The sequence below is a fragment of the Glossina fuscipes genome, unplaced genomic scaffold (assembly GCF_014805625.2).
Source record: "Glossina fuscipes isolate IAEA_lab_2018 unplaced genomic scaffold, Yale_Gfus_2 121, whole genome shotgun sequence".
Classification (NCBI taxonomy): Eukaryota; Metazoa; Arthropoda; class Insecta; order Diptera; family Glossinidae; genus Glossina; species Glossina fuscipes.
Window position 1 is genome coordinate 8,648,177 of NW_023998464.1, and position 23,263 is coordinate 8,671,439.

Here is a 23,263-nt window from a genome sequence, read left to right on the forward strand (position 1 = left end):
AATTTCAAAGTCGTAGTAGTCTACTCCCGAAATTTTTTAGACAAAATTTCTTGATTTTTATTATTATTATTATTTTTTTTTTTCATAGAATTTCTTTTACGTTTTAGAGCACCTTTTTGTATCTAAATAACACACACAACAACATTAAAACAAAATCCACAGTTAAATGGAAATTTATCCACTCAAATTTTTCTTTTCTATAGCATTTACTTTAAATTAAATTTACAATTATTAAAAACTGTTTTTTGTACAAATTCGTAGATGTCTTCATCTAAATCTTCAGTTGCTTTAAAAGCTACTGCAGAAATAACTACTATCCTCGATTTAAATGATGATTGCTTGCTAAATATATTCAAATACCTATCTATACAGGACGCCTTCAATATTTTAGGTTGTTTTGACTCGAGGATCGATGACGTCGCCCTTACCCGTATAGCTGATCTCAAGAATTTATGCTTTTCGCTACGCGAAGCACCCAAATTTAAGCGATGGCAATTACAAATAATCGGACAGAATTTAGAAAGCATTTGCATTAGTGCCGGCTATATGTTATCATCGCAAATGTCTCTGAATTACCTACAAATACTTCTGAGTTCGTCTAATTCAAAACCACGCCTGCATGAGCTTACCATAAATTATGTAAAATTTAACGATGACTATTTGGACTGCGTTCTCAACGTTGTTTCTAATATAAAGTACCTGGATTTGAGTTTCTGTCAGCTAAACGATGAGCTTTTATTGCCAATTTTGGAACGAGCTGAAAAATTGCAAATATTGAAATTAATAGCAAATTATAATTTAGAATGCAAGTCGTTGCACCACATACAGTCCCCACACTTAAATTTTGTCGAATTGGAAATGAATCTGCGATGTGGTATTGAAGTTAAGAAATTCATAGCCGAACATGTTAACGTGAATGTTGCCGTGCATTCGCCCAGTCGTTTAAGTTACATAACATATGGACCGAACAGAAATGAAAACGAAGGAAACGACGAAACTATTTAAAAAATTATTTGCTCTTAAATGGCAACTGATCTCACTAAATTATGAACTTGCACTTTGTGCATTTGCTTTAAATATTTTTTCATATCTTTCTCTGTTTCTTTTATCACAAGTCCTTTTGTCTCGCCAAATTGTCCCAAAATGTAAGGTGTATGAGCCTTTTACAAAAGGTAAGGAAAAAATGCATGACCTCAACTGATGTTTACAGAAATATAACCTATACTCGGCCATAAACGAAAAAGAAATCTGCAATAAAAGTGTATAGTCGTCACGAGACCTGGATTATTCTGCAAAGATGAGATAATTTAATTGGTGTGGCGTTTAAGCAAGCGTAGAGCAATATAGTAAAAACTACTTATGTCAAAAGAGAGGGCTTTCTAATAATATCGGAAAGGTGAATATCATCTTCACAAAACGAATGAAAAAATTTAAACCATATTCGAAAATTGCGATTAGATTCTTGAACGAAGAAGCTAATTATATTCTGCTAGTAAACCTTAAACAGTTTCTACCTTTCGCCTGATGGGAAAAGAAGAAGAAAATTTCAAAGTATTTGTTAATCGCGGACCTAAAAGTCATCGTTAAGCCGGACATTCACTTGGTTTCAATGAACGTTTTGCAAAAATGTTCTAATATTTTAAATTTCCAGTGATTTCAGGCGAACATCTGCACGCTCACCTATGTCTATGTCAACATCACACACACAATATGTATGTATACATATATATTGTACAATACATAATATATAGAATACATAAATCTATTATATAATATATACTTCAGCTTTCCTTCCACCGTAAAATTAACAACCTCGAAAACATTAAGTCTCTGCTTTTTTATTCATAAGCAAGACTTCTTATATCTTCGAATTTAAAAGTAAACAAACACTTAGGTGTATTGAATGTAAGAACCCTTTATTTTGAATGTGTGTAAATATTTTATATTTAAAAAAATGATAATAAAAACTTATCTGAACAAGAAAACGTCCATAGTGGATTTATTATTAAAGAAAACTTCAATTAACATTAAACGTTCATTGTTACCATGAAAGGTATTCAGTCCATTTAATCAACAAAATAGGTTTCATAATCGTTGAATCGTTGAATGATCATGTCATAAGTGCCAAATTAAATGAACCAATGAGTACATTTCAAATGTCAGATAATTTTTGTTATCATATATTCAAGTAAATTGTTAAAATAATCTTAGCAGAAATTATGAATGTTTTCTAAGAAAACACACGGGAAAAACTTGCATAAAAAAAGTAAACTTTGCACAGAGAATACAATAATTTCGAATCTTAAAACTATGCCGAGTTAAAATAATATAAAAATCCAACATTTATAATAAAACATAAAAATATAATTTTGGTTTGTTAATGCATTAGTCAAAAAAAAAAAAAAATTATCAATAATTGCCAACTGGGATTTTAATTCGAAAACTTATCTTTGTAGAATTCACGTATAAGCTTTTTCAAATACTTGGCTTCACGCTTATGTTCGGTTAACAGGCGGTTGAGTTCGTCGTTACGTTGAACAAGGTCTTGTTCTTCAACGAGAACATTTTCCATTTCTAATTTTTTCTTCTGACGATAACGGGTTGCAGCGTTCTTATTCTGCTCTTTTTTACGAATTTTGCGATCTTCCGGGGCTCGCCCATAAGGGCGTGTACGTTTTTTGTTCACCTTATTTGAGCTCGAAAGCGAATCTATAACTGATGTTTGTACTGGCGAAGATCCGCCCGAAGACGGCAACCATTCATCGTCAGTGGTGATATCGTCTGTTTGCGAAGGTGCCAGGGAAACTGATGATTGCGATTCAGTTTCATCGAATAATTCTTCAGCAGCCGATTTTAAAATGTCATCAACAATCTGCATTTCGCGAGCCAACTCATCCTCGCTTAAGGCGGCAGGTAAGGAAGATTGAGCATTATTATTCCAGTTCGCGCTGAATACAAACTCCGATTGATTTGCTTCCGTACCGAATGGGCTCGTCGATTCCGACACATGATGGAAAACATCGCTAAACTGTTGCAAAAATTGTAAAAATAATTATCATTGTTAACATTATTCTCATTTATCCAGAACATACATTTAAAGGTAAATTATTTTCGGCTGCTGATGCATTTGGAACTGGTGCTGCTGATGCTGGGGAATGGTGCTGGACTGGTGAAGCAAAGCTTTGTGGTGGTGAGCTCGGTGGAGTCAGTTGTGTTAAAATAGAGACTTCAGGCGTACTGTTAGGTAGGCTAAAGTTGGTAGCATTAACTGGTGCTTGAACTTTAGCTACGAGAGTTGAAATCCCGACTACATTTTCTAACGAATTATCCAGTGATTGAAAAGGAGTATAAAAATTTTCTGTAAACGAAACAAAAAACTATTAATATTAATTAATAATAATAAGAGAAAGAACAGAAGAGAAGGCACAAGTTGCGAAGGGGTATGGAGAAATATATATGAACGGAAATCACAATAGGGAACTAAAGGAGCTGAAATCATTCCACACGATCTAGTTTTTTTACGTCGGCTAAAAGGGCACTTAAAGGCAGAAAACTTTATATTCGAATGGGGAATACTGGATACTTTCTGATTCTGTGTCCGCGATGGATACCTTCTGCCATAAAATCTCGTGGCATTAAACTGGACACAGGCATTATTCAGGTCAGAAATGACAAATGACTTGCTTGCTTTAAATATCATTCTTGGCTTAGTTAAACATGGAAGTGGACTGGATTGACCAAATTATGTCTTTACAGGCTTGGTGTAATGGGTATAACAAGCATTCTCCCTAAAGCATTTTTTACGCAAAACTTGTTGGAATTTTTTTTGGTTTGTTACAGTGGATAACAAAATTTCACCCTCACTCTCTTTTGATATAAAAGACCCTCCAAATACATGCGTTCGTAGGAGAGGCCTGCGGTTAGTTTAATATGAACTTTATGTAATGGGGAGCAGAGATTCACCTTGATCACCAAAATAAGGTGATCCGAAGTATTTAATATCTATTCATATCCATTTAACATTAGTGACAAAGACTCGCTCTGAGCTTCTGTTAATATAATATACACTAAACTTTCTATAATGAATTGTTTGTCCGTAGAAGAGATTGGGAGAATCGCGATCAGCTCTTTTAAGATTGTTTGCATGATTGTTGCATGTTGTGAATTTACTAAAGCGTCTGCGAAAATGCCCCTGAAACCCCGAATATATCTACAGAAATGTCCCTGTAAGAGATTCTCGTTTTACGTCTGCAGAAAAGTTTGACTCTAAAGGAGAAGCTTCATTAATTTTGTTGCCAGCAATCGTTATTTTTTTTTAACTGACCCACGGATAAAAATCATGAAGTCTGCTGAAGTTTCATTCATATCATTTTACGTATATTTCATATTAGCTCTAGATGCATGAAAAGAAGAAATATATAATTAGATGATTCTTATCGCTTGCAATTTTTTATTTTATTATACCAATTTTAAAAATACATACTACGAAATACGAAACCATAATTATTTATAAATTACAAAGTAAGTCAAAGTCTATTGGATTAAAGCAAAGAAAAGACATAGCTGAATTATAAGAACATACAAAATGGACTCGTTGTTGATCTGCCGATGTCATAGAATCGTTTAATACACACACAGCACAACCACAGCAAATAAAATATTTCTATCATTGTTTAGGCGGTCAGCATGAATGCGTGTAGTCATGAAAGACGCGAACTTTATATTCGGCTATGGCCGAACCATATTTATCTTAAAAATTCCCACAAAATATGTAATTTTGATAATCTGAAATATTGAGAAGAACTAACCGATTTTTTCAATTTTGTTGCAAATGCTGTAGGATCACCCATACAGAGAAATTTGTACAATTTTAGCTGTTATAGCTTGTGGGTAACGAGCAAAAAATCAACTATTTTTCACTTCACTTTTACGGTCAGGCAAACATTTAGCACGAACAGAGGAATATGCTCAAATCGATTCGGAATTTGATGCTGTTCAGGAAGATATGTATTTTGTGGGATCTTTAAAAGTTTGTTATGGATGTTACAAATGTTTTGAAAAAGTAAATATATCGCCAGCTCTTGGTGGTGCGTGAAAAAATGGGTTTTTTGCTCTCTGCAGTGCTGATACACTATAATTATAAAATTTTGCATATTGTACGTACGAACCTTTATAAAATGAAAAAGATCTTTCACACCCACCTAATATTGTGGTATCGAAACTTCATTTTTTGATCAAAATTCTCGTAATGTCCAGAAGAAGCTTCAGAAATAACTGGTATATTATTTTTGCCTGTCTGTTCAGTTATGCTATATACATGACAAAAGTTCCCTCGTTCGCAAAAATAGAGATATCAATTTCAAATTCGGCGGAAACATTTCAAATTGTATTAAGGGCAAAATTGCCCAAAGGACATGTCTAGAGTGCAACACAAACTGGCAGCACTTCTGCTCTACTGGATTTTATGCGGATCAATCATAAACTACAATAGACAAGCAGCAATGAAAATGGTCTTATGTACTCTATAAAAATGGAAATAATGACCCACGCCCATCCAATATTATATAGTAGGAAAGATTTGTGTTTTCGTTTCGATAAAAATGGTGGTTAAAAAAATTCGGTCAAAATGGCATATAATATTCTTGCTTGTTAAAAGCTAAGGCGATATATAAGGAAAATTGAAAGAGAATTAATAAAATAAAATTCAATAAAATCAACACGAGATGAAATGAAATGGGATCAAAAGGTTATCAGACATGTAATGGCCTAGTTAGAAAATAAAGTGCGTATATTCATATCAAAGAGAACCCACATATATAGAAAAAAAATTAGAAAGAAAGACAGATAGATAAAGCACAAGAAGCAAAATGCCTTTAATAAAATACATAAGTAATACAAGATGCAAAAAATTTGGTTTAAAAAGTACATTTAAGTCAATCTACATCGACACAAGGCATTTGAAGCCACGTAAGAGAGAAATGCGTTCAATTGGGGTCGATTTTTATATGTCTTGTATAGTTTAAAGTTTTTTAGGAGGCGCGAGTGAAAGAGCGCATTAACATGCGTTAAAACCAACCTTTTCTCTTTTAAAAAGAAAATGAGAACTAAACGAGAATTAAAAGCAACTCTACGTGGCTTTTCATTTCATAGAATTTAGTCGTTTACGTATAAAAGATATCAAAGAAACAAGTTTGACTTCTACAATAAAGCAGCAGCCGCCAATCCGCACGCAATTTTAGAATTATCGCTTGTTCTAATTGCAGACCATTGACAGTCTCGCCCACTAATGGTGTCAATACATAATTGTTTTACAATAATTATACTACCACGATAGCCTTCAACAACTTTGTTTTGTTGTTTAAACATAATCACAACCAACCGCACGCTATAGCAAATTAATTAATTAACACGCACACTTACAGATATTAAATCTAAAAACAAACTGGTTCAAGTAAATCAAAGGACAGAATGAAATTCTGGCTCACACCGCAGTAAAATAAATAAGATCACCTCTCTCTTTCAACATATTCTATAATTGACATAAGAATTGTTTGTAACAAAAAATTTTATTCAAAATCAGATTTTATTCAAAAGAAAGATTCAAGATTGTTGGTCCGTGATCTCTACAAATATTACTTCGTTATGCACAATTGCACCAACTTGTGCAAACTAAATGAACGAGCGGTAACATAAATAAAAAAAATTTCGCTACAGGAAATATAAGGATTCGATTTTATTCAATATCCTTTTATTCAAACCTGCTTTATCAAATGAATAATTCTTACTCGATGAGATCAATACGATTAAATGGGAGTACTTAAAATCAAATGTGCCGATATCGAGTCTTAATTTTTGTTCTTTAATAATGAAAGCATTTTCTGCCTAATGTGTTTGCACTAAGGGGTTTCAATGCATCATTCACGATACAACATTTATTTTGTATTCTAGTACTTGTCTCTTACTGAAAGAGCATACGTGAGAGCATACATAACATCGGTGGATGAGAAAATGCGATTTTATAGCGTAAACATCCTTAACCAATAGCACAAAAGAGACAATAGGCCGGACTCCCCAGCAAACAAACCCAAAGATAATGATTCTTGTCGAAAGGTTATTTAAGAAGATCGACATGAATGAACTTGAATTGTTGTTGACAACAAACGCAATCACTTGGAATCCAGGAATACCTTGGATATGTCTATGGCAACGATTTTGTGTTCGTAAACTGCGGCGAATGGCTGTGTTCCACTATTCTCTAAAATATGCCACTATGTCACCAGCAGATATCTTCGAAACCGATAGAATCGACCACTAATTGGATTGTTGGATTCCAGGCATATCGTCTGATGGTAACTGACAAATGGATGGTTTCAGTGAAAACTATACTTAAACTACACTGATTAATAATTGGATTTAGCTGGAATTATAGCGTCATTAATTGACTCTAAAGAACCCAATCCTGTTAAGAAGTAAGATTCCAGAGGTGAAAGTTAGAAAGATCGATGCAATATGCACGCTCCAAGCACGCTTCAAGCACGCTTGTCGGAACGTGGTGAAGAGCAGTCAAGTGCTGCCTAAATACCAAATAATGCAAAATATAGAGAGATCCACGCAGTGATCGTAATATATGTCTGCTTTTCTAAAATTAGATTTGCATTATTTATAAAAAAATGAAAATTTTTCTTTACTGATAAAAAAACATATACTTAAGCAAAAAAAATACAAATATAGCTCATTTCACACCCATCGCTTAAGAATATAATTATTTGCTTGCCTTTCATTTTATATTCGTTCACATTTAAATCCAGTTTTCTTTTTTTATCACATCGCTTGCAAATTATGTACAAATTTCTAAACAACTAAGTGCGTAAAATCTTGCGAGCCTGTATCATTTCGTGCACATTTGAGAATACACTTTCGGTCAAAGTCTATTTGATAGCTTAAAAATTACTTAGATTGATCCCAATACGGTTACGGATGTTATCTTAAGTATTCTTCTGTGAGTAACCAGTGTCAAAGCATTATGGTATGATATTTTTTAATTTACCAATCTCTCAATGATTATACGGAAAGCAGCGGCGAGGTAAAAGGAGATAGCATTTGTATACGTTCGATTTAAGTGTAGGCACTATGCAAATGAACGAGAAAGATCTCTACAGATAAGTAAGTCATAACGACATCGATAACATATCGTCGGATTTACGGGCATCCCCTCGATGAAGAGGAAAGGAGCACTCAGAAAACAGAGTACTTGTATTTAAAAAACTGTGCAGTCCCCAGAACACGTGTCCTGGAATCGTCTATGCATAACCACGGCGCTATTCACAACACGCTAATGGTTAAGATTGTCCACAAAATCCTGGATGCAATTTCTTCACTCAGGAGCATCTGAATCTTTCGCTGTACACGGTCGAGCGTGATTTTGATTATTATACTCTAGGCCACTACCTACTCTAAACGATATATTTACATGCCAAATTCGCACACGGATGGTTAAAAATTATTGCCTATTTCCTTAATTGAGATAAAGAGAGCGCACGACTAACTAACTCTATCTTTTACCTTTCAACCGTAACGCAAAGACTGTTGGCACTCCGACCCGACCGAAGGCAATATTTTTGGTCGAATTAAGCAGCAGTTATTCTTCTGAATGTATTCATCTGTGTCCAATTTACTATACTTGCATTCCGTGCGAGGCACCTTACATCTCAAAATAAATTATCGAAGCTAACAAACTTTGTCAGACTTTCAAAATCATCGAACGATATTAAGAAATCAGACTATAAACATTTTATACAGTTGTCTCGCAACAGTCAAAATTAGTTAACAGAAAGGAACAAAAGGGTCTCTCAAATAAATCCCAAGTGCCGCAATACTCGAGCTCGGGTAATTAAAGATTCAATTTCAACAGGGGGAATAACGAGGCCCTGCATTCAGTTAGTTGAATGAAGTGGGTACAATTCAACGGGTGATCTGCGTTGAAACCGCCTCAATTTTTAGAGAAAACATATCAGAAAATTATAATATATATTATATTCATAGAAATGCATATAAACTGACATTAGCTGTGAAAATTATCACATAATGGAGTAGTGTATCCAAGAGTTGCTCTTGCTTAATTGGGTTATTAGTTTTGTAAAAAAATTTAGCGTGTAACGTTTTTGTTGATAAAACCGGATTAACCGCTAACAACGTGTTTATCAAGCAGATGTTAATTCAAGTTTTATACCCTACGCCACTTGTGGTACAGGGTATATTAGCTTAGTGCGGTCGTATGTAACACGCAGAAGGGCTTAAAATTGACCCACCTTTTAGTACTCGGAATCATTATCTGAATTGGCCTAAGCCTGTCTGATGACTGTCCATGTAAATTTGTGTTCACACTACATGTCGCAATTTTTGAGATATTTTCATGAAATTTGGTACAGGGACGTGTTTTGGGCCAACGACGAACGCTATTGAAAATGGTTCGGATAGATCCACTTTTTCGACCACTCCCCATATAACTTCCAATTTTAAAAAGTCGTTATAAGCAAAAAATTTTAATTTTCAAAATTTCTCAGGATAAGTGGCTAAGTAGTAGTATTTGGGCATTCTAAGTTGCCATGGAAACTTTGGACCGGTTGGGGCAATTTTTGAACTTCCTTATGTAGTGAGAACTAAAGTTCACACGACAAAAAGGTATAATTTTCAATGCTTCATGAAGAAAATTATATCATAATAGTAATTTAACATAAAAAAATTAAGTGAACCGAATTTGGACCTTTTCGACCTATTTTTTAGACCCTATTCTAAGTAGAGCAGACAAGTCCAAGTTTTAACAAGCGGTGAAGGAAATTGTCTCATAACATTGTAATAAATTCATACAAAAATAAACTGTACAAAATTTGGACCATCTACACCTATTTTGGAGTCCTAAACTTGTGCTACATTAAGTTGTGTTTTGGGTCCGCTTTCACATACATATGAACTTGAAAAATTTGCCTTTATATAGAAATAAGATATAATTTTTGTGTTCACGAAAAAAATAAGAATTGCGTTAGACAGTGTGGTGTAGAGTATTTATCGGTCGTCCTTGCGCGACTAAAATTTTCTTAGTTGTTTTTTTTTACACTTAAATGAAAGACACATTCAGGCAAATAAAATATTTATAAATACTTTGGATAGAAAATGGAGAAGTCACATCGTCTAATTTCCTCTACGACGGTATATAAGGAAATTTAAAACATATTCGCTTGCGACATTTTACTATATATCGAAAGTTCACCTCGATTCAATCAACCAATGTCAATAGCATTATTTCATAATCATAGAACTTCTCTCGATCAGCGTTTTTCTGTCAAATGCATAAAATGGACTTTATGTCAATAAGATGAATAAATAGTCTTGAGTTTAAAATTTGCTAAATATTTTATATGTTTTTTGCGGTGGAAGGATTTTTCGAATCTTCGCTACCAAGATTTTCTTTTTTAAGAAGTTCCTTGCAACACTTTACTCCATTAATTATACCAATCATTTCTCTCAAATTGAGCCTTTCATCCTTTCTAGCGCACACTCAAAATAAGGGCAATTGTCGAATAACAATATCGTGCTCCATCTGTCTTCAGAAATCAATGTTTTCGGACAATCATAAATTTTGGTTTGAAATGGCATTTAGGCAAATGGTAAAAAATTTTTGTCCTCATAAATTCTACATTACGTTCAGAACAAAGCAATATTGACTTAACGAAAAGATAATACTAACGCCACATGGATATACAAACCGTAAGCATAAGGCGCCATATAAGTGGTGTTCATATTTGCAGCAGCAGTTATTATGGAGAGATATAAAAATAAAAGAGTTTAGTTAAAATAGAGCAAAAAACGAAAGTGAACAATATGTTGACGTCAAAGAAACGATGTAAATTAAAAAAAGGAAAGAAAAAATTGACTTAAATGTAAGGTTATACAAGCAAGTTGGAGTCAAGAGCTATAATTTTCAAAATATCTACAGATTTTCCTTTAAAAGAAGAAAGGAATAATCACAGAAAAAATGTTGTTTAGCTATTAGTTACTTAAATATATTTTTTTACCTACATATAGAACTTAAAAATGATAACGTATTTCGTATTTAAATACCAAATTATTAACGGTTTTAATTACTTTCAAAGTGTTTTTTTTTCTTTTTTCTCTCCTATTAAAAACCAAAAGTGACAGATTGTCTTTTCATTAAAAATAAAGCACTGAAGAGCAAAAGTAGCTAAAATGAAAAAGAGAACGGAGAACGTATCGCAGAAAATACCAGTTACCGTGACCGTTACCGAATTTTAATTTTTTTATTATTATTTTTATATGAGAGATGGCTGACACTACTAATGCTGCTGAGGGGCTACTGCTGCTGCAAATCTAACGACGTCGCTTCACCAGCTTTTGCGAGTTAAACACTATTTCTCGATTCCAAGTATAACGATATCCACAGCGAGGTATCATGCTCACGGCGACTCTGGCAACAACAAACACTGTATCGGCGTCGTTTTCGTAGCTGATATTTACAATTGGCACAAGAATGAAAATTTTCAACAACTTTATGTGTTTAAACCGGAACCGAATTTACTTCAAAATGATAACTTTCGTTCAGTCACATTGATTAAATGCCGTTCAACACTGCAGTTATCAAATGGAAAATCTTATCAGCGCGATTCTTGAGTTGATTATTTGTGTTGGTTTCTCATTCGCGTATTTAGTGAACTGATGATGATGACGATCGAACGCCAATTTTCTATCATTTATTTTATGTTATGCTTTTTCCACATCATAGAAATGTCTTAATCAATAAACTAACAATTTACAGAAAGTCACATATTCAATCACTGCATGCAAATGATAACTGCATAGGTGTGTAAGTAATAGCTTGTATGTTGGTAAACACATTAACAACTATTGTATTATAAAATAACTTTTACAAAAAACAACAACAACAAAATAATCAATCATACAACTATATATGCAAACTTTCAGACATTGAGAGTTTAGTAAAAAGCAGAAAGTATACTTGACAACGAGCGTTCGATTAAATTAAAATGATACGAACGATTGAAAACTTTAAATTGAACTAAGCTCAGCTCATTTCAATAAGTTGTTCTTTGGTTCCAAATGAAGAGACAGCTTATATTGATGCCTGTGCTCGCTCTTCTTGCTTATTCACTCACCCAATCGTCAGTCAATGACACTCGAAGTGTGCACGCCAGAGAACGATTGGAAGAGAGCGAGTGAAAGCAAACGACAATATTAGCAAAATATCTGCATGCATCTGAGATATCGGAACTGTTTATAAGGCGTAAAATATTCAAATTTTGATCAAAAATAACAGTGACAATTGTCCGCCAATCGTTTACTTTTCACTTATGGTAATGATAGTTTTTTAAACACAAAAATCTGCATGATACGCTACGGTGCCTAATTTGCTAAGGCACGAATCTTAACTATCCAATGCCGCTTCTTTGGAACGTTGCTTGCAAAAAAATCACGCGACAACGATTTTAAGCAAACTTATTTGAAAAAACCTATTGGGATGATATATTAATCATCCCAAAAAAGAAACCACATACTTTTTTTGCAAAGGAAAAAAAAAACTTGTATATTTAAATTAAAACCAGCGATTTCTAGAAACTTCCTACGTAGCAGTATGCATTAGTTTCTATTGAGTTATAGTAAAAGTGAATATTAATGAAAAACGTTATACAGAAATATTCGTTGTTAATTTCGAAACCAAAAAGAAAAAAGTGATAATCCATTTTTGTTAATATTGTAAATTGTAAATCCTCTTTTTAATTGCAATCTAAATATTTAGTTTTAAAGGAACAATAGTTTTCTTGTTTATATTTTTGATTATACCCATCACTGTAAGAAGGGAGTATATTCATTTTGCTTTTCTACATGATGTATGTAACACGCAAAAGGAAGCTTCAAAGAACCTATAAAGTATATATATTCTTGATCATCGTGAAATTGTGAGTTGATTTAGCCATATTTGTCCGTCTGTGTGGTGTGCGTTGCTGGCACTCTGCAAGATATCAATCCTGAATTTGGTAGAAGCATTAGAGGTTTCTGCACGCAGCTTGGTATTGAAAATGGGCCAAATTCGTAGGAGCGAAAGCGCCCAGTGAAACGAAAACTCAGTTTTTTTTACCAAGATTTTTTAGATGCTAGCTCGTTACTCGGAAATTATTAAAGTTAGAAGGGTGAAATTTTCCACGTTTATGTTAGAAAACACTCTACTCTTTAAGTATAAAAATGGAAACAATCGACCATGCCCATACAATGTTCCGTGTAATTAAATTTGGTTTTTATTACTTTTTTGAGGGTTTATTCTTATTTATCATACGGCAAACAAGACAGAATGTTTAAAACTATTTCGTACGCTCCTCAAATGAAGATATATTTTCTGCCTAAAAATGGGTCAATTTTAAAATGATTATGGCAGATACCGCGATTAATTTTTTATTAATAAAAGCAACGATATGGGTATCAAATAAGAGAACTTGGAGGGTAGGATGCGAAAACCATAGTGGTGGGTATGTGACATTCAGCCCCCTCCGAATATAACGTTCTTACTCGTTTTTGTATTCCACCGGTTTTAAGAACGAAAGAAAAATTCTTAGTGTGAAAAGAACCGCAAGTCTCGTTAATATAAAATATTTTTCCAAGGTAGATTTTTTCGGGCATGGTTCTTTCATCTTAATTGTTATTGAGATTGTAAGTATCCACAGAAAAGGTGGATTTCCCGAAGTATCTTATTTATAAAATGTAAAAAATTTTTAAGGCAAATAAAATCTCTTCTCCTAAGGCCATTTCATAAATTTTTTTAAGCAAGAACCGAGCCGAGCGCACGCTTTCAAAATTGCTTAATAAATTGGTGCGTCATTTTAAATGCCTCTAACTGGGACCACTTATCACATCTGTACAATACCACAAAAAATAAAACAGCATAAACTAGAAAAATGGTTTTGATAACAAGCGGTAAGGTTCAAGAAAGCGAAAATATCTCTTGATTAGCTTCCTATGTATACATTTTAAGGTCAATGGAATTTGAAGACCACCAAGCTTCATAAGACGCATTTCAAGTTTGAATGCTTTGTGCCACTTTTTAAATAAATTTTTTGTTCTACGCATTGTTACGAAATTTAATTAAATGCAAGAAAACTTTAAGCATTTTTCTATGTATTAGCTCTTTTGCTTTACTGGCTACAGACTTTATTCGTAAGCCAATGAATTTAGATGCATTAAACTTGCGCTTCTGCACTTTAGCCTTATGTGTTGGGTCACAAAAACTAATCAAATCTTATATAGCATGATCCCATCTAAAACATATTAAAAAAGGATCTATAAATTAATAGAAAAGTTATGCTCGCCTTAGAGTGAATCTGTCGAAGTCAACATCTCATTGAAAACAAAATTCAATTAATAAACAATATATCTATGACATCTTTGACGAATACTTCTGAAAGTAGCAAACGCCAGGATTTATCTGTTAGACCTAAATCCTTCGTGGATAGTTTTCAAAAAATGAAGCACAAGGATCAGATATAGACTAGCTCAATTAAACTTACATATAAAACAAGACGCCATTCTCATTTTTCTCTTTCATTTAAAGTATCTGTTAACCCAATAAACTTTTTGCAACTTTTTCCATCTATGGCCGTACCGTACCGTACATTTCTGTCCGCGTTAAATGATAAGTTTATCAACTTTCACTGTATGCAGTAAATGAATTGACGACAAATCTATAAATTTATAAACGAATGTAATGTAATATGTAAACGAATGCAAGGTAATAAAATAACATTATTCTTAAGGTGAAACTAAGCTTTATTATTTAAGTGTTTTGGGTCACTCATCTTCTTAGTTCCTTCAACATTAACACCACATGTCCGTGACAAATGCCTAATGTTTGCGATTTATGAAATATTATTTCACAATTCTTCATAGCGGTTTGAGCCTTTCAGCAGCTCGATCGACGAAGTGTGAAAATTTTGTTTTGCCACGATTGATAAGTTCTTGGACATTAGGAATTAGTTCATTAATTCCTAATGTCCAAATATTTAAATATTCACTAGACAATTTAATTAAATCCCCGCCTGTCCTTCCCTTCGCTCCCTGCTACTAAAATTATAACGACTGCAAAAATTAACACCGAAACATGCGCATTGCTTGAATTTTCCGATTGTTCCTTATACTAATGATTAAGTAAATAAATGTAAAACAGATCAAAAGTTGTAAATAAGTTTTTATCTATAGCAACTATTATCTACGACAAAATAGAGTTGGGTCTGCTCAATCTTTGGTCATTTAGCAATTTTTACTTAAAAACTAAGACGCGAAATATTTAAGTCCTGCAACAAGATAAACGTAACTTGTCTTGCATTCCTCATGTAGAAAGCTCATTTAGAATTTTAATAACAATCGTGTAAAATAAATAAATGTAAAATAAAAAAAGATGCTCGGCGGAGTTTTCATTTCAATTCGATCGGGTGACAAAAATGCTCTAAAAAGTGGAAGGAAAAGGAAAATTTGGAACCTGTCGGGAATATGTAATGAAAACAATAACACTGTCGTCACTTTACACACTGATTAAACAAAGACAATGACCTTCTTTTCATTAAATGAAAAAATAAACAATGAAATGAAGCTTCGCACGTTATAATATGATGCGCCTGTATGTTTAGTGTAATAATTACTGCTTTATAAGTGACATTGTAAACAGATGGTATTCATTTTGGGGGCAAGCATCCGAGAAATGAGAATCTACAAATATTTCACTTGTCACATTAGTAACTCCATAAATTCCCAATTTAATTTAACTATAACAAGGTCACACGAAAATGCCAGACTCCCTTTTTATAAAAGTATACCATACCGGAAGTTTATGTCATTTTAATGTTCTAATAATTTCATTTGCGTTTACATGCTTTTCCAATGGTGGGAATTGAGTATTCACTTGTATAGATTATTATTGTTATTACGCGAAATGTGGGCTGAAAAACTTATGTGAAGCGTTGTTACGTGTATTTCAAACCAAATTTTTATATAAGCGTTCAGTTGCCACTAGCTAATTCTCAATCTTCGGGCGGAAATTTTTTTTGTTAAAGGGAAATTTAAAGACCACGTTAAAATTCTAAACTGTATGCATAACAATTAAAATGTAATTAAGAAATGAAAAAGAAATATTCAGAAAGAATTTGGAAGTAAATTTGTTGTAAGATTGTCTAAATAGCCGAAAGGCAAACCGACAAAAGATGGACGTTAAGAAAGGAATACTTATGGGTCTTTTATCGGAAGAGAGCACTAAGAAGCGAGTTTAAACAAGGTTCTGAAGTGATGTAAGCAGCGAATGGCAGCGGGCAAATATATTTATTTATTTTGCCTAAAAATACGTACAGAATGAATAGTTTTCATATCTCATAAATATTTTTTAATCAATTCCCTTTGATGGCCAAAATGAATTATAGTATAGAAATAAGCTTACATTTGGAATTCAAAATATCAAAACGACTTTAAACACACAAATCTTTATTTGCGTTAGGTGTAAAATCGTTAGAACTTAGAACACAAGTACCCCTATATAACAAAAAAAGAAAAAAGATATTTAAAGTTGTTTACTAACAAAGCCTAAAAGTATACCTCTCGTACCTAAAGCGCTCAAAAAATTAATGTACTTTTTTTTTTAAAGTCAGATTATTACCTTCATGCATGTCATAAAACTCAGCTACCAATTTTTCATCATTTCCCAGCAATTCTTCGGTTAGATCCATACCATGTTTTAACTCGATGTTATCGTTAGAAATTATTGTAATATCTTAAGGAATCAAAATATAAGGTAATTTACAAATCACTTTAAGGTAGTTAAATAAGTTGCTTTGTTCATTTTTAATTACCATTTGCAAAGTTTTCGCCGCTAATCCAGCTTCCATTTAACTCATCATAAATGGAGAAAAGCTCACTAGACGGCGGTGATGTAGGCTTGAATTTTCCGTCCCAATACAAGTCCCGTGGCAAGGCTAGAGACTCCATTGTTGGCAAATCGTTTATATTGTAAATAGTTAGGGCCGTTGTCATGACCGAATTGAATTTCATTTTTGTTACTTGAAGATGTTATAGAGAATGTTGTTAGTGTTAAACTTGATTGAAAATATAAGGAGTCTTGTCCTAAGAAAACGTTTTCTAAAGTTGGAGGAGCCATGGCGGCCCTGTAAAAGAGAAAAAAGAAAAATAATTTAAATCTTACACATTTAACTCTGAAAATTAATAAATTTAAACGGTCAAAGCATCTCTTTATTATTTATTCGCTTGATCACAAACAAAAGAAGTTGAAGAAATTGTAGACGTTCCTCTTTAAAACCCAAGAAGATTTGAACAAAAAAATTCATTTCTATACTTTCAGCTGTAAGACTCTGACTTCAAATCTGGATAGTCTAAAAGTGTGGGCGAATTTGCTCGTGAACAGGTCCAAATGATAAAAATATTTCACATACTTTATTGAACTTGGTTAACAGGCACATTCTAAATGATTGTTAACTCAGTTTTAATCAAAAAAATAATTTTTTATCTCTCAAAAGAAAAGTAATCTTAATACGACCTTTTTCTTGATAAAGTAATTTTCTGTCCTAAACGGGCAAGTAAAGATTATTCAACAAATATAAAGGGCAACATTAGTCATCGAAGAAGCAAAGCTTGCCTCTCCTTACCAACATTCCACCTCCTGGCGTATACATCTCCATTGCCAATCCTGACCATTTTGCAAAATAAAATATCCAATAATAATATATACTTTTATTGAAGTTTATTATGTACATTTTCACAGTTATAGTATTTCGATTATTGCGTTGGGTCAGTAACAGCCTCAGCACGTTAGAACGTTGTGTACTTTGATCATTCCTTGTGTTATGCTTATCATTAAAAATTTGTACGTTTACATCACTCTTTGCCTCGTCTCAGTACGAGTTCAAGGCTAAACTCATGCAAACAAGTGTATGCAACGTTTTTAAAAGCAAAAGTGCGCTTCAATTTTTGAGTCGTTACAAAAGAAACAAACAGAAAAGAAGACGTGCAAAAACGATTTAAATATAATCTTAGGTCGTGACATGGCGCTGGAATAGATTTAAGCACTTTAATGGGTGTAAAATATTGTTTGGTTTGTTGTCAAAGTTTCATCTGAAAATTGAAATAATTTCAAGGTCAAAGCTACTTTTAATCAATTACCAGAACAGCTGTTCTGCAGAGACAGCTGAATAGATACCTACATCATGCCTTCCAAGTCTTATTATTCACATTTTTTCTTGAAACCCTTCGGTACCAAATTTTAGAGATTCTTAAGCAAATTTTCTCTAATTTCAAACCCTACATCGTTTCTGACATTGATGTTCATACAAAAATGCCATTTCATATGCATTTTAATCTTCTTCGTTGTAGTAATATACTAAGTTATTGCGGTTTTTATATGACTACATCCATCTTTTATTATGTTAGTCGATTTTAAATCATTTTCTGCATCGATCTAAGCACATGCGTCTGCGTTCGCTTCGTTTTTATGGTCAGCGTCCATTGCCATAAATTTTCACGTCTATCTATCCCAATAGACATTGAAGCGGACCACCGATAATTATTAAGATTATTATTGCGCAAAATTTACTAACGGCAGAAGATTAAGAGAACACAACAACTGGAACAAATGGACAAAGCTAGAACTGACAACAATTTGCACCATAATAACGTTTTGTTTGCAATTTGCTATCATGTGTAGCAATAACGGTGCGTAGACATAAACTCCATGTTTCAAATAAAGCAAAAATATATATATTAGTAAAAATATTTTATCAAATAGAAAAAATTATTAAAAAGTGAATACGTCAACTCATTTCGGAATACCAACGAAAAAGTAATCGTCTACAGCACGTGACTGAGCTTTCTACTAAAGAACACACTTTTTTATTCACACATAGACCTAATAGCAAACTTGAGGAATAAATAATAACAATCAAGCACAATATTTTTTATTAAGTATACATCAGTTGGTTGGTGCGTAGCAGACTGATGGTGCTGATTAAAATATGTACGCACATGCAAAAATAAAATAATATTATTTGATGGGCATGAGCAAGGGCATGGGCATGGCATTGTAATAGTTTGTTTAGTTTAACAGATGGAATCGGGGAACACCTATCACGTCTATATATTCTTAATGAGCATGATATCTTATCTGTCAAAGTCGTTGCGTCGCTATTTCTATGCGATACTGACAGTTTGAAAAAATTGTTGTAGAGAATTAAGCTATTTCAACAAGCCTTTATCTGATTAGGATTCGTTCATAGAAAAGGCTCAATAGGTGAAAGGACAAAGCGCTCTGTAAGTACTGAAACTTTAAAAATTTAATCGCAGATACCTTATCGCTTACAACAAGCATATACGAGAGATATACAAGTAGATTGAGGTAAGCCAGAGTTCTTAGGTACCTTTTTACATTCTTTTAGAACCAGTAACTTTTTAAAAATTATTAATTGTAGTTTTCATAATAAATGTATACACTACGCTTCGCAGCGTTATGTAAGCAAGGAAATGACTTCATTTGACGACGCAAAGAATAATTTGTTTTTTAATTTTGAGCCTGACAATAGAGGTGTAAAATAAGTTTAAGAACTGTGACGTTGGTGTTTATATCGCATAAGTTTTATTTGTTAAAAAACTTTGCTCAATGTATACCAGAACACAAAAAGATAGATTAATAAGCAAAATTTACGGCACTGCATGTTATTCTGTTTTATAATGGAAAAAATGCACCATTAAGCTACGGAAGCAACTAATTAATAAAGTTGGCTTGGAAGCGGGGACTCCATTCAGTGGCATTGCAAAAAAAATTATTTAGTACGAACTTCTAAAGCGAAAGTTAAATTGGGAAAAAGAAACAAGAAAAGTGGTTTCCCTTCATGACAACTTGGGCTGGCAGTTTCTCCCGATTGTGGTTTATGGCCCATGATTGTTTCTGATTGCCGCTTGCTCATATTAACGCAGTCATACTTAGCAGATCAGCCGTTCACACAAAGTTAAAGAAGTGCTGAGTCAGCAACCACTTCGTCTCCGAATTACGAAGTGTCCATTACGGGAATATATTTCAATGTATATATAAATGTGAATTAAATAAGCGAAATTAATAAGTGCAATTTCAATTATAACAAGCAAACAAGTTCTGGTAGCCACAGACAAATATTCAATAACACTTCGGCTGACACACTTATCCATTTAAAGATTTTTCAAAATAAGACGCTTTAGAGAAAGTTCTCAAAAAAATGGCCCGATCCGCACCATTTTTAATACCACCCTTGCCCAAAACACATCGATGTGTGAAATCTCATCAAAACAGTTCAAAAATTGCCAACTGCACAGAGAGACATATACAGACAAGAAAAAGTTTGAGAGAGGAATTTGAACTTCAATTAATGAAATAATGACAATTACATTTTTCTTGCACCCACGATGAGAAAATATCAATAAAAACACAATAGAAATTAAACAGAGAAAATAAATGTAGAGAAAGAAATTCTTTCAAAATATGACTTCAAATTTTATTGATATGAGATGATGAACTGGTTTACAATGACGTAGTTGATAAACTATTCGCGAGCAAAACATTATCGCGATGGCCACCTCCAGTTACCGTTGAGACTGTAGACGTAACTACCACGTTGAAGACAACTTAAAAGAAACTCTTAGACTATTAAAAGAAACTATTCTACATATACAAGTATTCGTTTATTCTTCCTTGAAATAAAATCAGAGATTGTTGACTTCAACGTCGGTTCCGCAAACGTTCAAACCGTAGAAGTACTTAACAAAAATTGTTTATTACTTGATATTTTTATTTCTAAATAACTAATAGCCACAATTGTAAATTGGCATCGTTCTCCCTTTGCTCTGTATTCACAATAAACAAAAAATTTTTTATTCTTGCAAATTACTTTTAGTCAATTACTTTTCGTGCTATATGATGTGATCCACAAAACAATTCTTCACCGAACCCCATCGTTTGTCTTGACCAAAAGTTTGAAAGTTGGTTTTATATAGAGCTTCTACTATTTTAGCAGTTTTTAGGAAATTATGCCAGAATATCAACGACCTGTATTTACTTGCTCGCGTTGTCAGTCGTTATAACAACCAGCGTTGTTTTATAAATATGTGTGCCAGTGATTTTCGAACCATCGCTCGTATAAATTACAATTGGAAAAAGTACAATCAACAATTTTCTGTATGTACACAAAAGTGATATATGCTCAAAATTGCTCCGTTGGCAAACCAGAAACCAGAAATATGGCTAAAATGAAGTTCGCAAATGTGCTAGCACAAGTCGAGTGCACATTGGAAAACAATATTACAGTTTTAGAATTACTAGTTGCATGGTTTTGTGTTGCGTCAGCTATTTTCTCGAAGGGTTGATTTAGACATATTAAAAATCTAATGTTTGCAATCTATTTATTAAATTTAACAAATTATATAGTTAGTAGTCTGTTTCCTTGAAAGAAGAAAACTTCACTCCAAATTTTATAAAAAAAAAGTCAAGTTACATGTTTTCATAATTTATAAGTCTTACTCACGTTTTATTTGTTATTTTCGCTTTCATTAAGAATTTTTTCATGCTTACGCGCTTTGCGCTGTTGTATGCTATTGTGCAAATTATACTATATATCCATTTTCACCTTAATATAAATGCATAAAACACACCGTATAATAATTTGCTCTTTTTACGTTTCATTGGGATAATGCTAAACATTTTAAAATTTTTTTATTGAATTACCTTTCAAGTGGGTTGCTTCTCTTACAAAATTCAATCCTATATTAGAAAAGGGATTTGCGTGATTTAAATTTGGTAGCACTTTAAAGTGTAAGGGGATGACAGATTGGTTACTGCCACAATGAAACTTATTTGAGCCTGGGAATAAAATCTGAGCATATGGATAGCAAGTTAAGCGATCAAGCGGCCCACTCCGAAAAAGTTTCTAACTTTTAAGAAATTATGTGGAAGTCGGCAAATCACAGATTATAAATATCATCAAGCTTGGCTTATATTATTACAAATTAACTAACCAAGTAGTTGACAGATTAAAAGCCGCGCTTGGCTTCCTCATCAGATAATTTTAGAAGAATGAATAAACAAGTCTAGGTATATTCCCAGGGCTGTGAGAGGAGGTTAAATACATTTTTCATAAAAGGGATATGAATTTAGTTTATTAATGTCTATAAATATTATCTACGTAATATTATTTATTTATTTAAAATTATACCAAAAGCCCTTCAAGAGGTACATATGTATAACACGAATTCAGAATTTCAATTCAAAAGCATTGTAGATGCAGACGATAATCCTACTATACAACTTAAAGTTATGCATCGCAATTTATATAAAAAATTTCGTATTTTCACTTTTCACTTTAAAGATTACAATTCGCAATTTACAATTTATGGGCATGTATGTATCTAGTGGGTTTAAATTTGAGATCTTTAGGTCTTTAAAGTTTTCGAGGTGAGCGAATGCAAATAATTATTTATTGGGCTGGGTGAAAGGGATACTAACTAGAACCACTTTTAGTGTCGTCTACTTACCCAATGGGAATATTAATTTCTTTGAAACTACCCATTGTAGGGTGTTTCCAAGGTACTCTAGAATAATTATTGTCAGGGACTTCAATTTTAACTTTTTCGATCCAACTAAGGTGAATCTTATTAGCTTACTCTGATATATCCCTGTCTCACAACTTTAAACCTGCTCATTAGGATGTAACGCATTGAACAACACCTTCGCTTGATTTCTGACTGCGGAATGACGGTACCTTGCCCAACCAATCTGCTCAAGAGCCATGCACTTTTATTTTTCATCACGTCTTAATCTTTGTTCGCTTTAGTAACAAATGCGAAAATGTCACTCCGTATTTTGAAAATAGAGGCTAAAAAATATTGATTGGGATGGGCGGTCTTTATACATTGCTAACTTTGCCTCAATTACCCTCTTTAGAACCGCAAATATTGAGTTTGAGCTTTTAGGTTCCTTATTTAAATCGTTATACAACTTTGTGCCGGTTGTCAAAAAAAGTCACCAGAAGAGTTGGTAAATGGATGAAATCAACGAATATCAGAATAGCAATGACCTTGCAGCAATAGGATTGCGTCACTGTTGGTTATCGATTCGCTAGACTTTCGATAAACTTATTTATTTCTTTCTCTTGAGCATACAAATAAAATG

General features: G+C 33.1%; 2 protein-coding genes across 4 annotated transcripts; one reads left to right on the top strand and one right to left on the bottom strand.

Moving 5' to 3' along the window:
- Positions 1-261: 261 nt before the first annotated feature.
- Positions 262-1,174, top strand: LOC119640534. Its single transcript, XM_038038622.1, has one exon. The coding sequence runs from the start codon at positions 262-264 to the stop codon at positions 1,003-1,005; it is 744 nt and encodes a 247-aa protein (XP_037894550.1). The 3' UTR covers positions 1,006-1,174.
- A 972-nt stretch (positions 1,175-2,146) lies between these two features.
- On the bottom strand, positions 2,147-21,885 carry LOC119640414. 3 transcript variants are annotated; one of them, XM_038038441.1, is made up of 6 exons: positions 21,821-21,885; positions 21,621-21,722; positions 16,914-17,225; positions 16,721-16,834; positions 3,093-3,358; positions 2,147-3,028 (listed from the first exon to the last, which is right to left on the bottom strand). In XM_038038441.1, exons 3-6 carry the CDS (start codon positions 17,110-17,112, stop codon positions 2,432-2,434), a joined length of 1,176 nt encoding a protein of 391 aa, XP_037894369.1. In that variant the 5' UTR covers positions 17,113-17,225; positions 21,621-21,722; positions 21,821-21,885; the 3' UTR covers positions 2,147-2,431. The 3 variants fall into 3 exon arrangements, with proteins under 3 accessions (XP_037894369.1, XP_037894371.1, XP_037894370.1); XM_038038443.1 differs by lacking the exon at positions 21,621-21,722 and having other exon boundaries at positions 21,821-21,848; XM_038038442.1 differs by lacking the exon at positions 21,821-21,885 and having other exon boundaries at positions 21,621-21,791.
- Positions 21,886-23,263: the final 1,378 nt, after the last annotated feature.